The 13,594-nt window shown below is 43.7% G+C and overlaps 1 protein-coding gene across 1 annotated transcript; it reads right to left on the bottom strand.

Annotated features, from left to right (window-relative positions):
• Nucleotides 1-135: 135 nt before the first annotated feature.
• On the bottom strand, nucleotides 136-12,923 carry LOC137015499 (von Willebrand factor A domain-containing protein 5A-like). The gene is made up of 15 exons (XM_067380500.1): nucleotides 12,728-12,923; nucleotides 12,235-12,437; nucleotides 11,931-12,153; nucleotides 11,672-11,835; nucleotides 10,948-11,062; nucleotides 7,950-8,125; nucleotides 7,778-7,866; nucleotides 7,552-7,696; nucleotides 6,206-6,285; nucleotides 6,013-6,127; nucleotides 5,768-5,926; nucleotides 1,460-1,563; nucleotides 924-1,165; nucleotides 711-773; nucleotides 136-537 (listed from the first exon to the last, which is right to left on the bottom strand). Exons 1-15 carry the CDS (start codon nucleotides 12,765-12,767, stop codon nucleotides 344-346), a joined length of 2,112 nt encoding a protein of 703 aa, XP_067236601.1. The 5' UTR covers nucleotides 12,768-12,923; the 3' UTR covers nucleotides 136-343.
• Between the last annotated feature and the right edge of the window lie 671 nt (nucleotides 12,924-13,594).

Genomic DNA, 13,594 nt, shown 5'->3' with positions numbered 1-13,594 from the left:
TGTGATTATGCTATGCTAGTTATTTGACAAAACTTTTCTCTGAGGCATGGTAAAGCATGGTAAATTGAAAAAAAAAGACTAAACGTGTTAAGCAACATAATAAAAATGTGTTTTCTTGTCTATAAATATATCAAAACAATTTTTCCCTTGTCTATTAAAATGTTTAATATATTAAAGTGTCTTTGGTGTTTCCATGGTTCCTACAAAATAAACCGGAAACCGAGGGTAATGCAGGTACGACGCAATTGACAGGCGACTCCTCACACATCCCAGAGCCTTGGTTAAAATTGCAATTTTCTCACGATTTACAAAGAGTTGGAAACATTTGGGATATTGTAAGTACTCAAGTGAACAAAATTAAACTTAAAGACAAGACACTTAAAGACAAGTGGTCAGTAAAAATAAGAACAAAAAAAGAGAGATATTTCGTTAAATACAATATAACAAATTTATATACAGACAAAATCAAAGCATGAGAGATTGAAAAAGAAGAATCTATATTATTTATCTTACCAGGTGAACCTCCCAAAGCAAACCCTAAAAAACAATTGAATTTCTTAATGAGTGAGTGATTCTGCTTGCCATGCAAAAGTCACCGCCAAATACTGGCATCCTTGATTTCAGATCCCAATGAGATGAACACATCAAATGTATTGTAGTAAATAGTCAAGTAACAGTAAAAGTGATTCACAAACAACATGAACACTAACCTTGTGTCAGAACACTTGGTCCGGTCTGAAAACTAAATCCCTGTGAAATCTGCCAGTGTGACCCTAAAACAGCATTTCATTTTGATTAAATGAATACACCAAATGTAAAATGTTATATGACAAGAACATTTTAAATAAAAGGACACAAATATCCAGCACACACATACACACACTCCTACAAAATACACAAACAAACACAATCCTTGCACTAACCTTGTGTGGGCACTCTTCTCTGCAGCAGGGGTCCTTTCACAGTCTGTCTGCTGTCTTTATTAACGGCAATGAAGGCTGTATGAACACTGCTCACTCCTGCCTGAACACTGAGCTCCACTATCCTGCTCTTCATTTTATCCATTATATTGCTCCTGATGCCAAACACAACTCTATCACCTGACCTTTCCTCCTGCTCCAGAGCACGGATCAGGGTCCGAGCCGCCAGCCGGTGGACGGCCAACCTGGGCAACATGGATGAAAACTGTTAAAACTGTTTACTGAGATGTATTGTTACTTTACTTTACATTTAAATGTATGCATAAGATAAGCAGATAGGCAGACACATTTATCCAAAGCAACTTGCATTGCATACATTTTTATCAGTTCTTGGATTCTCTGAGAATCAAACCCACGACCTAGGCATTGCTAGCACCATGCTCTGCTGTTTAAGCAACAGGAATGCTGTATGTTACTTTAAAAAATGCTCATGTCACTACAGTTCAGTGTGTTTCTATGTGTGTTTGTGTGTGTGTTACCCTGTTTCCTCAGTTGGTTTGAGGCAGAAGTGGAGCTGGTTTGTTACTGGTTGATCTTTAAGACTGTATTTGACTGTCACTGTTCCCTCAGAGCCTCCTGAACTCTATAAAAGAGTGAAAAGACAATGGAATAAGGAATTTAAAAAGATAACAAATTACCTACAATGTAAAAGTCTTTAGCCTAACAACAAGAAATAGCAAAACCCAAGGCAAACAAAACGGGGCTCGCAGATGGATGTAGCAGAGGGGCTAGAGACACCTGCCCCCACCTGCTGCATCCGTGGTGTCAATTCGGAGGCAGGAAGCATGCGTTGCGGTTTCTTCCGCTATAGTTGACACCGTCACATTAATGGCGTCTAGTTCCGAGGAGTTAGGCGTTGTTAATGTGACAACGGGAGAGACCGAAGACTCGCCACTTCCCTCTGCCGCGAGCGAGGAGCTCATGGAGGTGCTTACTGGAGCAAGCCGAGAAGCAAGAGCAGCAAACCCGCAGTAAGCTTGATGAACGCTTTTTACCATCAAGGTCTGCTCAGCCTCCACATCGGGCGCTACTGTTTTTTCCCGATCTCCACACCGAGGTGTCGAGATAGTGGAAGAGACCGGTTTCATCCCGTGTTTACACCCCTCAAACCTCCACATACAGCAACGTGGTCGGTATGAGGAAACACGGGTATGGGGCGATGCCAAGAGCGGAAGAGACGCTTGCGAGCCATCTCTCTTCGCAGGCGGCGTCGTTCCTTAAAGTCCCAACATTGCCCACTAAACCACTGAAAACTACCTCAGCGTTAGTGGGCAAAGCGCACTTGGCAGCGGGTCAGGCGGCGGCATGCTTGCATACTATGGCCATCATCCAAGCATACCAAGCTGACCTGCTGAAGGATTTGGGTAACAGTGATGAAGTGGGGGCGGAGTTCATCCAAGAGCTCCGTCAGTCGGCAGATTTAGCCCTCCGTGCCACTAAGGAGAAGGCCAAGTCTATCGGCCGCTCTATGGTAGCCCTAGTGGCCACGGAGTGTCACCTATGGCTGAATCTGTCCGACATTAAGGACAGAGATAAGTCCTTTCTCTTGGATGCCCCACTGAATCCTTCTGGCCAGATCCGAGGACTGGTTTGTCACGATAGATCTGAAGGACGCATACTTTCATATATTAATCCTTCCACAACACAGGAAGTTCCTGAGGTTTGCTTTCGGGGGCGAAGCATACCAATACAGGGTTCTTCCCTTCGGCCTAGCATTGTCACCCCGAACCTTCACGAAATGTGTAGATGCGGCGCTGGCGCCCTTGCGTATGCAGGTCATCCGCATACTCAACTACATAGACGATTGGTTGATTCTGGCTCAATCAGAGCGAATGGCGGTTCAACATCGAGATTTTGGGGTTGAGACTAAACGCGAAGAAAGGTGTGCTTTCTCCAGCTGAGAGAACCACTTATCTAGGCGTGGTATGGGATTCGGTGATCATGCGGGCCCATCTGTCTCCAGCACGCATGACATCAATCCTGTCGAGTGTCTCGCACATAAAGCTAGGCCAGTCACTCACTGTCAAACAGTTCCAGAAACTGTTAGGTCTTATGGCATCAGCGTCCAATGTGATACCTTTTGGCCTACTGAACATGAGACCACTGTAGTGGTGGCTAAAAACCAAGGGGTTCTCACCGAGAGGGAATCTTTTTCATATGATCAAAGTCACGCGGCAATGCTTACGTGCTCTGGACATATAGAAGAAACCTTGGTTTCTGTCCCAAGGACAGGTGTTGGGTGTCATCAGTCATCGAGTTACTCTAATGACGGATGCATCCCTCACAGGCTGGGGGGCGATCATGAGTGGTCGCTCGACTCAGGGTCTGTGGCAGGACCATCATCTCTCATGGCATATAAATTGCTTAGGTATTTAAGCAATTTATGTGCCATATCTAGCCTTAAAATACTTCCTCCCAGACCTCAGAGATCGACATGTGTTAGTTCGGTCAGACAACACATCTGTGATCTCATATATAAATCATCAAGGGGGTCTGAGGTCACGCCCACTTTACAAGTTGGCGAATCAGATTCTCTTGTGGTCCCAAGGGAAACTGCTCTCCCTCAGAGCAGTTTACATCCCAGGGTACCTGAATGTGGGAGCAGACATCCTGTCGAGGCAGGGGCCGAGGCCCAGGGAATGGAGACTTCATCCAGAGGTGGTGACACTCTTATGGGAGAACCACGGCAAAGCCCAAGTGGATCTGTTTGCATCTCGAGAGACGACTCACTGTCCACTGTAGTTCTCAATGACAAACCCAGTACCTCTTGGGCTGGATGCTATGGTACAGTCATGGCCGAGGTTACCGCTGTACGCATTTCCCCCGATTGTGCTGCTCCTGGGAGTTCTGGAGAGAGTACGCCGGGACGAGGCCCGTCTTACTATAAGTAGCCCCGTTCTGGCCAGCCCGAGTATGGTTTTCTGACCTGATATCCCTTCTTGACGGGTCTCCGATGGAGATTCCGATCAGGAAGGACCTTCTCTCTCAGGCGGGCGGTCTGATACTGCACCCCCACCCGGAGTCATGGATGCTGTGGGTGTGGCCTCTGAGGGGGCACAGCTCATAGATTCCGGTCTCTCAACTGAGGTTGTTGAGACCATACTCCAGTCCAGTCCGGAGGAGTGAACCCATCTAAACTTTCAATTAGTGAAACTCAAACATAATCTCAAGAGGAGGGAACCCTAATCTTTCAATTACATCCAGGGCATATAAGCAGCTACTCGCACTGCTCTGGCATTAGTTGTTTCGAAATCCCTCCACCTCCCCAACTCCCACCACATAAATTAGGCATCTCATCTATCGTACTCCTCTTCCATGCACTAGTAGTCCCTGGGGGGTATATCCAAGCTCGAGTTGAAATACGCTTTCGAGTTGCCAAATACGCTCAACCTTATTAGCTTAAAGATTTTATGAGGAAACAAACTCATGAATATTACATAATATACACAAGGTATTTGCTATAATTTAATTATAATTGGTAATTCAGCCATTCACATTTTGTTCTCTGCACTGAATACGAACACGATGTTACATCTTTGATAACTTATTTTGCAGCATTTTATAAGTCGTTTGATCGGTTAAAGAGCCGTATAAAGAGCAGTTACACTCACAGTGTGGATGAATCACGTTTGTGTCAAAGACAAAGATATTGAAGAGAACTTGTGCGACGCAGAAACTTACAAAGCAAAAACAAACACTTGTTTTTGACCCATTAATGCATCTCTAGCTTATTGTATGCAATCTCACTGTTTGAAGCGCCTGTCAGAGGATGAATAAGGCCGAAGTCCACCTTTCTTCTGTTCTCGTAGCTCTCTCGAGAAAAATGCTTGCTAAACACAAACAGTTTCGATGTGTCGATAGTTGATGGCCAACCAACCGCCCGCAGGCAGTCTTGCCCTGGCAGCATCGCGCGGAATGGCATGCAACACACCTGAACTTTTACACCACAAAAACAAACATTTAAGACCAATGAACGCCTCTCTCATCTACTGCGCGATCTAAAAGTTTTACATGTCTGTCATTTGAAAGAATCACATGGTGTCCTGAATAATTAAGAGACGGTGTCTTCTCATAGGATAAGAAAATTCAGTCTCATTAATAATTATAAAACACTGACGCATCATCAAAGTGTTCAGCCTGTGACGTGGACACGGTGTAGATTTTAAACCCGAAAGACGGAAATAGCAGAAAAAAAATCTCAAAATTAACCACTTTCCCTCTACAATTAAATCTGACAGATGCTAACATTGTATTCAATGATGTTCAACACACATACCTCTGTTAAAATCTCAGAAAATTTAGTTTAGGGTTTCAGGACCCTATGAATGATTTAAAGCACCTGTTTCACTCTCTGTTTTACTTCCTGTTGCTTTAAAACCCACATGATTGGTCATCTAGCCCAGTCTGTTGTGATTGGTCTACCGCTTAGAGCATGTGTCAGAAACGTAACGCCCTTTTACTATAACTGGCTGATTTCAGCTTCCGAGGCTTCATTAGTATCTGTAAACATATTGCAATTACGTCGTTTGTTTTGCCGTACCAGTTTAAGACCGGGTCCAATCAAGGCGAAGGGTGGCAATTTACCCAAATCACCTTTGCAAAGACTTCAGCAGGACGCTTCACAATAAGCACGTATTATGCAAATGTATCACTTGCTGAAATCACAGAAATAATGATAGGACTACAAATGAGGTATTTCAGGCAGGTGTTTTCTTTTGGAGAGATTATCTCACTTTGAGCATAATAGGTTCAATGGCATTAAAGAAACACATGCTACATCATCTCACCTCCCCTTTAAGGTGGGCATAAATGAGTGACCTTTGACCCTGGAAGAGCACACTGAAGTGTGGAGACAGTGTGTCAACAGTAATGCCATCTGGAAGGGTCCAATCCACAGAGATATTAACCACAGCGGGCTGCAGCGCAAACCTGAGGGACTGCATCACCTGATATAGTTTGAAGAGAAAGAGAAACCATTGAGACATGTGACTAGGAAACATTTGTGCCTGTGAAATCCAGTGGAGAGCTTTACTTTGGGCTGCATGCGGTCTGTGCCTGTGATGAACTGAGCGTGACCAGATCCCTCCCTGGCCATTCCTGTGATGAGGGCAGTACTTGCACCCTCACCAATCCCGAATGAGAAACACCTGAACACACAATAAACTCTGTTAGTGTAAGTGATGAAGATATGAATGATGGGAAGATCAAACCCAGCAGACCTTTACCTGTGAGAGTGAGCATGACGTTTCACCAGGTCCAGCACCTCTTTAGTGTTACACACCTCTCCATCAGTGAAGATGAACAGCTGAAGAGAGAAAAAACATCTTATTCTTAAAGGGTTACTTCAGGATTTAGCATTAAGCTTTGTATTAGTAGAATACCACTAGTATTTCCGAATTAGCGTGCTTTCCCCCTTCATATCAGCCCGAGATGAGAGATTTATGCATTTTTATTCTGTAAAAAAGCCTCCGATGACGCAAAAATCGTCATTTTGCGTCATTGGAGGCTTTTTTGTCCAGAGGCTTAAAACTACAGCCAGTAATAGCAAGTAGTTCCGCATTTTTTCACCACGCCCATACATATGCGCGTTTGAGGTTACTCACGGACATAGATCAGGCCAGGCTGTTCGTCCTCTGGGAAAGTGAATATAGATGGTATCGCGGTGTCCTTCAGAATGGTTCTCTTCATTGCAAAGATATTTGGTTCGTAGTCCTCGTGCTTAAAAAATGGAGACTACATATTCTGCGTTTTTTTAGGTTTTCTATAACGGTGTCATCTCCAAACCTCGGGTGTTTGATGGCCCGCAGCCACTGTTTACATCGCTCCAAATCTTTAACTTAATCGGAAAATGATGGAAACTTACTTGTCCTTTCCTGGTTTTGGGTGTACATCCAGGTACAAAGCAATTTAGCACCATTTCGCTGTAAATGTATGAACTAACTCACGATTTATTTGTTTGAATTTTCCTGAATGCCGCCTGTAACCGATAGGCGTGGTTTGGGCGTGGCCTCGCAAGGGCAGCAAAACAAGTGCATTCTGGGAGTTGTTGTCTTTCATCCACATTAGTCAAAAATACATTTTCTGCCTTTTCTCAGTCTAGAAAGCTCCAAATTCAAAAATAATTTCACATTTCTACTACATAAATGACCAATTTTAAATAAACATTCATCTTTCCAGGGGTGAAGTACCCCTTTAAGTCTTGTTTATACTACCGTTAGCTCTGTCAAAAGATCCTCTGCTCACATCAGTCAGAGGTGTTGGCCATTTTCACTGCTACATTTTGTTTTCTGAAATTAATAACTAATTAGATGGCAAAGCATTTTCGTCGAATCTGGCTAATATTTCAATGCTCCATCCATCCCCGAATGTGTCTCTAAGATTTAATCGCTGAACTTGCCCAGAACAGAACAATACCGCTAACCCCAACTGTATACTAATTATCAATTATCTTTGATGTTACCTACCCAGGTCTTATACAACAGTATGATATATTTTTTGCAAATCAGTCAGCGAACCCACCTGATACTGCAGGCAACAAGTACAGTAGATGCATGTTGAGGTGTTGTTGTACCTCTCTGGGGTGGTCACGGTAACAGGGCCGACTGTAGATGTGTTTTAGAGGCTGTAAAATCTCTGTGCCGCACAAGTCTGCTCGCATTTCCTTCACTCTCTTCAGAGCCTGATCCATTGTGTCCTGATTGTACTCTACACTCTGACTGCAATGAAAAACACATTGATATTGTTCCTCTCACACATTTCAAAACTGAATATCTATGAATGAAGATCTAGTTACTAACGGGTAGAAGGACTCAAAACGAGAGCCAAATCCATAGATGTTGAAGTAGCATCCCATGGGCAGACTCTTCAACAGTAACAGCAGAGTGTCCTATAGAGAGACATGGACAGGTATTCAAGTGTGTCTCATCAGAATACGTGTCAACCGACCCAAAGGCACATTTTAAATCTTACCTTTGCACTTTCCATGCGCGTCTGTGCTCCTTTACCACGATGCATCATGTTGTCCATACTGCCTGACCTGTCAATCACAAAAATAAACTCCCCTTGAGTTGCCAGCGATGACATCACTTCCTCTGGGAACTCTGGGTACAAACTTATCATGACCACTGGGTCCCTCATCAGAGAGCCTAAAACAGAAAGAAATGATTTACAGGGGTTGCATTGAGTGTAAGTTATAATCCACATTGAATTTACTTTAACACGTAAAACATTTTTATTGTGTCATTACACTTTCTGTCCTTATAGAAGGGGCATAAAGTAATATCGATGACATTAAAACCATTCAAAACAGACCAACCATGAGCTCTGAGATTCTTAAGCAATAGTATACACCGATCAGGCATACCATTATGACCACCTTCCTATATTGTGTATGTCCTCATTTTGCTGCCAAAACAGCCCTGACCTGTCGAGGCATGGACTCCTCTAGACCCCTGAAGGTGTGCTGTGGTATCTGCACCAAGATGTTAGTAGCAGATCCTTTAAGTCCTGTAAGTGGCGAGGTAGGGCCTCCATGGATCAGACTTGTTTGTTCAGCACATCCCACAGATGCTCCATTGGATTGAGATCTGAAGAATTTGGGGGCCAAGTCAACACCTCAAACTCGTTGTTGTGCTCCTCAAACCATTCCTGAACCATTTGCTTTAAGGCAGGAGCGTTATCCTACTGAAAGAGGCCACAGACACCAGGGAATACTGTTTCCATTAAAGGCAACAATGCTTAGGTAGGTGGTACTTGTCAAAGTAACATCCACATGGATGGCAGGACCCAAGGTTTCCCAGCTGAACATTGCCCAAAGCATCAAACTGCCTACGCCGGCTTGCCTTCTTCCCATAGTGCATACTGGTGCCATGTGCTCCCCAGGTAAGAGACGCATATGCACCCAGCCATCCACGTGATGTAAAAGAAAACATGATTCATCAGACCAGGCCACCTTCTTCCATTGCTCCATGGTCCAGTTCTGATGCTTCACGGTCGGCTCTTTCAGCGGTGGACAGGGGTCAGCATGGTCACCCTAACTGGTCTGCGGCTATTAAGCTCCATACACAACAAACTGATGCACTGTGTATTCTGACACCTTTCTATCAGAACCAGCATTAACTTCTTTAGCAATCTGAGCTACAGTAGCTCGTCTGTTGGATTGGACCACACGGGCCAGCCTTCGCTCCTCATGGGCATTACTGACCCTTGGCCGCCCATGACCCTGTCTCCGGTTCACCACTGTTCCTTCCTTGGAGCACTTTTGATAGATCCTGACCACTGCAGACCGGGAACACCCCACAAGAGCTGCAGTTTTGGAGATGCTCTGATCCAGTCGTCTAGCCATCACAATTTGGCCCTTGTCAAACTCGCTCAAATCCTTACGCTTGCATATTTTTCCTGCTTATAAAACATCAACTTTGAGGACAAAATGTTCACTTGCTGCCTAATATATCCCACCACTAACAGGTGCCGTGATGAAGAGATGATCAGGGTTATTCACTTCACCTGCCAGTGGTCATAATGTTATGTCTTATCGGTGTATGCTTCTGACGAAGATATTTCAAGAACTTATTTCCACTTCATTAAAAAAGGGTTCATGAACTGCATTCAACAAGCACAACAATGGAACACACATCCTTAATATACAGCATTTTTATACTTATCATCCATAACATAAATCAATATTTTTATTTTGTACTGTCATTGCTTCATGAACAGCTCATTGTGTCATAAATGACATTAAGTACACAGTCTTTTTAACTTTTCCCATTTTGAAATACACTGCTCAAAAAAACTAAAGTAACACTTTTTAAGAGAATAGCATCAAATCAGTAAAAGTCTTGGGATATTGATCTGGTCAGTTAAGTAGCAGAGGGGGTTGTTAATCAGTTTCAACTGCAGTCTCAAGAGCATGGAGGAGATTTCAGGAGACAGGCAGTTACTCTAGGAGAGCTGGACAGGGCTGTAGAAGGTCCTTAACCCATCAGCAGGACCGGTATCTGCTCCTTTGTGCAAGGAGGAACAGGATGAACACTGCCAGAGCCCTACAAAATGACCTCCAGCAGGCCTCTGGTGTGAATATCTCTGACCAAACAATCAGAAACAGACTTCATGAGGGTGGCCTGAGGGCCTGACGCCCTCTAGTGGGCCCTGTGCTCACTGCCCGGCACTGTGGTGCTCAAATTGGCATTTGCCATTGAACACCAGAATTGGCAGATCCACCACTGGCGCCCTGTGCTTTACACAGATGAGAGCAGGTTCACCCTGAGCACATGTGACAGACATGAAAGGGTCTGGAGAAGCTGTGGAGAACGTTATGCTGCCTGTAACATCGTTCAGCATGACCGGTTTGGTGGTGGGTCAGTGATGGTCTGGAGAGGCATATCCATGGAGGGACGCACAGACCTCTACAGGCTAGACAATGGCACCCTGACTGCCATTAGGTATCGGGATGAAATCCTTGGACCCATTTTCAGACCCTATGCTGGTGCAGTGGGTCCTGGGTTCCTCCTGGTGCATGACAATGCCGGCCTCATGTGGCGACAGTATGCAAGCAGTTCCTGGAGGATGAAGGAATTGATACCATTGAATGGCCTCCAATTTCAACAAAACTGACTAGCCTACTGCGTCATTTTTTCACTTTGATTTTTGGGGTGTCTTTGAATTCAATCTGTAGGTTGATCATTTTCATTTCCATCACACGATGTGGCATCTTTTCCTTCCTACCACATTACTCAGTCCATATTAGTATAGATATGGAGCATTATATTTTTCCCCATTGAGATCTGATGTGTTTTCAAAGTGTTCCTTTAATTTTTTTGAGCAGTGTACTTTTTGCTTTAAGTCAAATGTTATGTGATTCACTGGAGCTGGATGGATTCTTTTTTAAATGCCTATGGGAAATGAGTGGAAAAAATACTTCTGGATCTTAGACCAATGGTTGGTCACTGTTCAGTCCAGGTCATACCTGATGGGGCAGTGGTCACTCCTGCCTCCACTATAGCAGAGGGCTGATGGGTATCCTGATAGTACACAAACAGCTCAAATTCCTTATCGAACATGTGACCAGGACTCAGATTCACCTACACACATAAAAACACATGCATCAAACTGCTGTGCTCACACATCCAGATAAACACATGAAGACTTGGGTGGTCCTCAAATATAGAGTTAAGATTTTCTAAAGTGCTTTTGCATATCATGCTAATGTGAAATTAAATGTGATGTAAAACTTGGGCCAAATCAAATGTGTGTGTATGAAGCAGACCCAGCAAATGAGCAGGATTAACACTACTTGTTTACTTGTTGCTTTCACTGTTGCACTATTCCACTGTTCTCATTTTGGATATTATGGATTGCTGGTGTCGAGACCTCTTGACCACTTGGAACTTGAAACTGTTATGGCCCAGGTGTCTCCAACCCTTTATGTTAAACAGCTTTGACTATTTTTTTGGTTTAATATTTGCAGCACTCGTGAACAGTCACGGTTCATGTGCACGGAGCGTCTATATTTGAACAACACAATGTTCAACCCTCATGTGGCAGTGGTTAATAAAGTCAGATTTGCCAAATATTTGGTGCCAATAATTTTCTTTGCAAGGTGAAACATTTGATCAAAAAGCACCCAAAGAAAGTCCCCTTTTTAGTTTTGGCGTTATCTTGAGGACCACCCTAATGAAGACACACAGTACCGTCGCCTGAGTGTGATCAGAGTGGAGGAACACTAGAATCAGAGTGCAGTTGGACTCTAGTTTGGAGATGGGCTTTGGAGAGCTCACATGGACACTGAGAGTCAGCGTGTAGGGAACAGATCCACATCCTGATGAAATCTCTGAGACTATACCAGCAGCTGAACCTGACACACACACACACACACACACACACACACAGAGTGTGTTAGAATCAGCTTCTCTCCACTAATAAAGTGTGTGTCAGCAGCTGCTGTAGTACCTGCTGGTGTGTATCGGGGGTTGAGTACAGCCGGCAGACAGAAGCGCAGCGAGTGGTCGGCCTGCACAGCGAGCTCGGTGACGTAGATGATGGTGACGGCAGCGTTCTGACCCGGCGACAGACACCCGACACTCAGTCTGAACACATCAGGACTCTCTTCGCTCTCTTCCAACAGAAACGCCTGCTGACCCGAACTCACAGCGTCATCATAACGATCCCTTGCCTGTGAGACACAATTTTGTTACGTGGTGCACAGTAAAAACATATGCAAATAAGCTTCCAGCAGACTTATATTTGGACTCACGGTTTCTCTTTCTTGCACCTCTGCCACAATCTCCTGCTCTCCGATCTTGGCACTGAAGTGGCAGACAGCAGCATCAGCAGGCAGAGGGAAGACGAACAAGGCCTCCAGGGGGCGCTCTTCCTCATTCACATACTGCAGAGTGGAGGAGACTGTGGCTACATGATCCTGAACCCGAACCTCCACTGAGATGCTCTTCAGAGGCACTGAGTCACACAAACCAACAACAACATCACAAATACAGCAGAAGGCTCATTTTATCATAAAAACAAGAACGTCTACATATAATTAAAATGTTTGAGTTTAAGAAAAAACAGAGAACGGGACGTGTGACAATTTGCCCCATATAACATGAAAACACTCTTCTTCGAACATCCTTTCGGTTAAAATCTACCTGCATTATAGTATTACTGAGATAAAGCCCTCCCGACAAACTATTACAAATGTTTTAAGTTAGAAAACAGGTAACAGTAAAAGTAAACAGGTTAATTCATACCTGGCTCATTTCTCTGAGACAAAAGTCCGTACTTCACCATTTTAACGCCGAAATGACAAGATGGTAAGACTTCAAAAGTTACCTACAGCTTTTAAATCTGCCTTAAATCTTTTCAGACCGACTCTTTTAACTGGTAATTCAATGTTTCTGAGAGTTTCTAACTCGTTTGGTGAAGAGAGGGGATGATTTCTGTTAGTCGTTGAAAGAGCATCAGTCAGAAGACCGTTAAAATCTGAGCTGTTTGAAGACGCGTCGCGCTATTTAAATTGAGGCGGAGGTTTGACTCATGAATATTAATTAAGTGCAGAAGCGCCATAGAGTTCAGACTTTTGAGTCAAACAAAAAACATTTCTAGATACTTTTTTAGATATACCGCATGTCACAACACAAAACACTGTTCCCACAGTTTGAAATAACATATTTTATCTTTTAATAGACATCTTCAGTTACTATTGGTGATCAGCTTGGGCAAGGTGATTTTGGTGTGGTGTACGAAAGGAGATGTCAGGAGGTTGATCCTAAAGCGTTAGTTCACCCAAAAATGAAATTTCTGTCATTTAATACTCACCATCATGTCTTTCCAAACCCGTATTACACAAAATAAGATATTTTTGATGAAATCCGAGAGGTTTCTGAACCACACAACGACATTACACTTTTAAAGGCCCAGAAAGGTACTAAAGACGTCGTTAAAACATGTGACTGCAGTGGTTCAACCTCAATATTATGAAGAGACAAGAATACTTTTTGTGCAGAAAAACAAAACAAAAATAACAACTTTATTCAACAATTTACAGCTCTGGAAAAAATTAAGAGACCACTCCAAGTTCAGAAATCAATGTTAAGTGGTCTCTTAATTTTTTCCAG

This window comes from Chanodichthys erythropterus, chromosome 24 (assembly GCF_024489055.1).
Source record: "Chanodichthys erythropterus isolate Z2021 chromosome 24, ASM2448905v1, whole genome shotgun sequence".
Classification (NCBI taxonomy): Eukaryota; Metazoa; Chordata; class Actinopteri; order Cypriniformes; family Xenocyprididae; genus Chanodichthys; species Chanodichthys erythropterus.
Note: the sequence above shows the minus strand (reverse complement) of the source record. Positions and strands in the feature narration are given on the sequence as shown.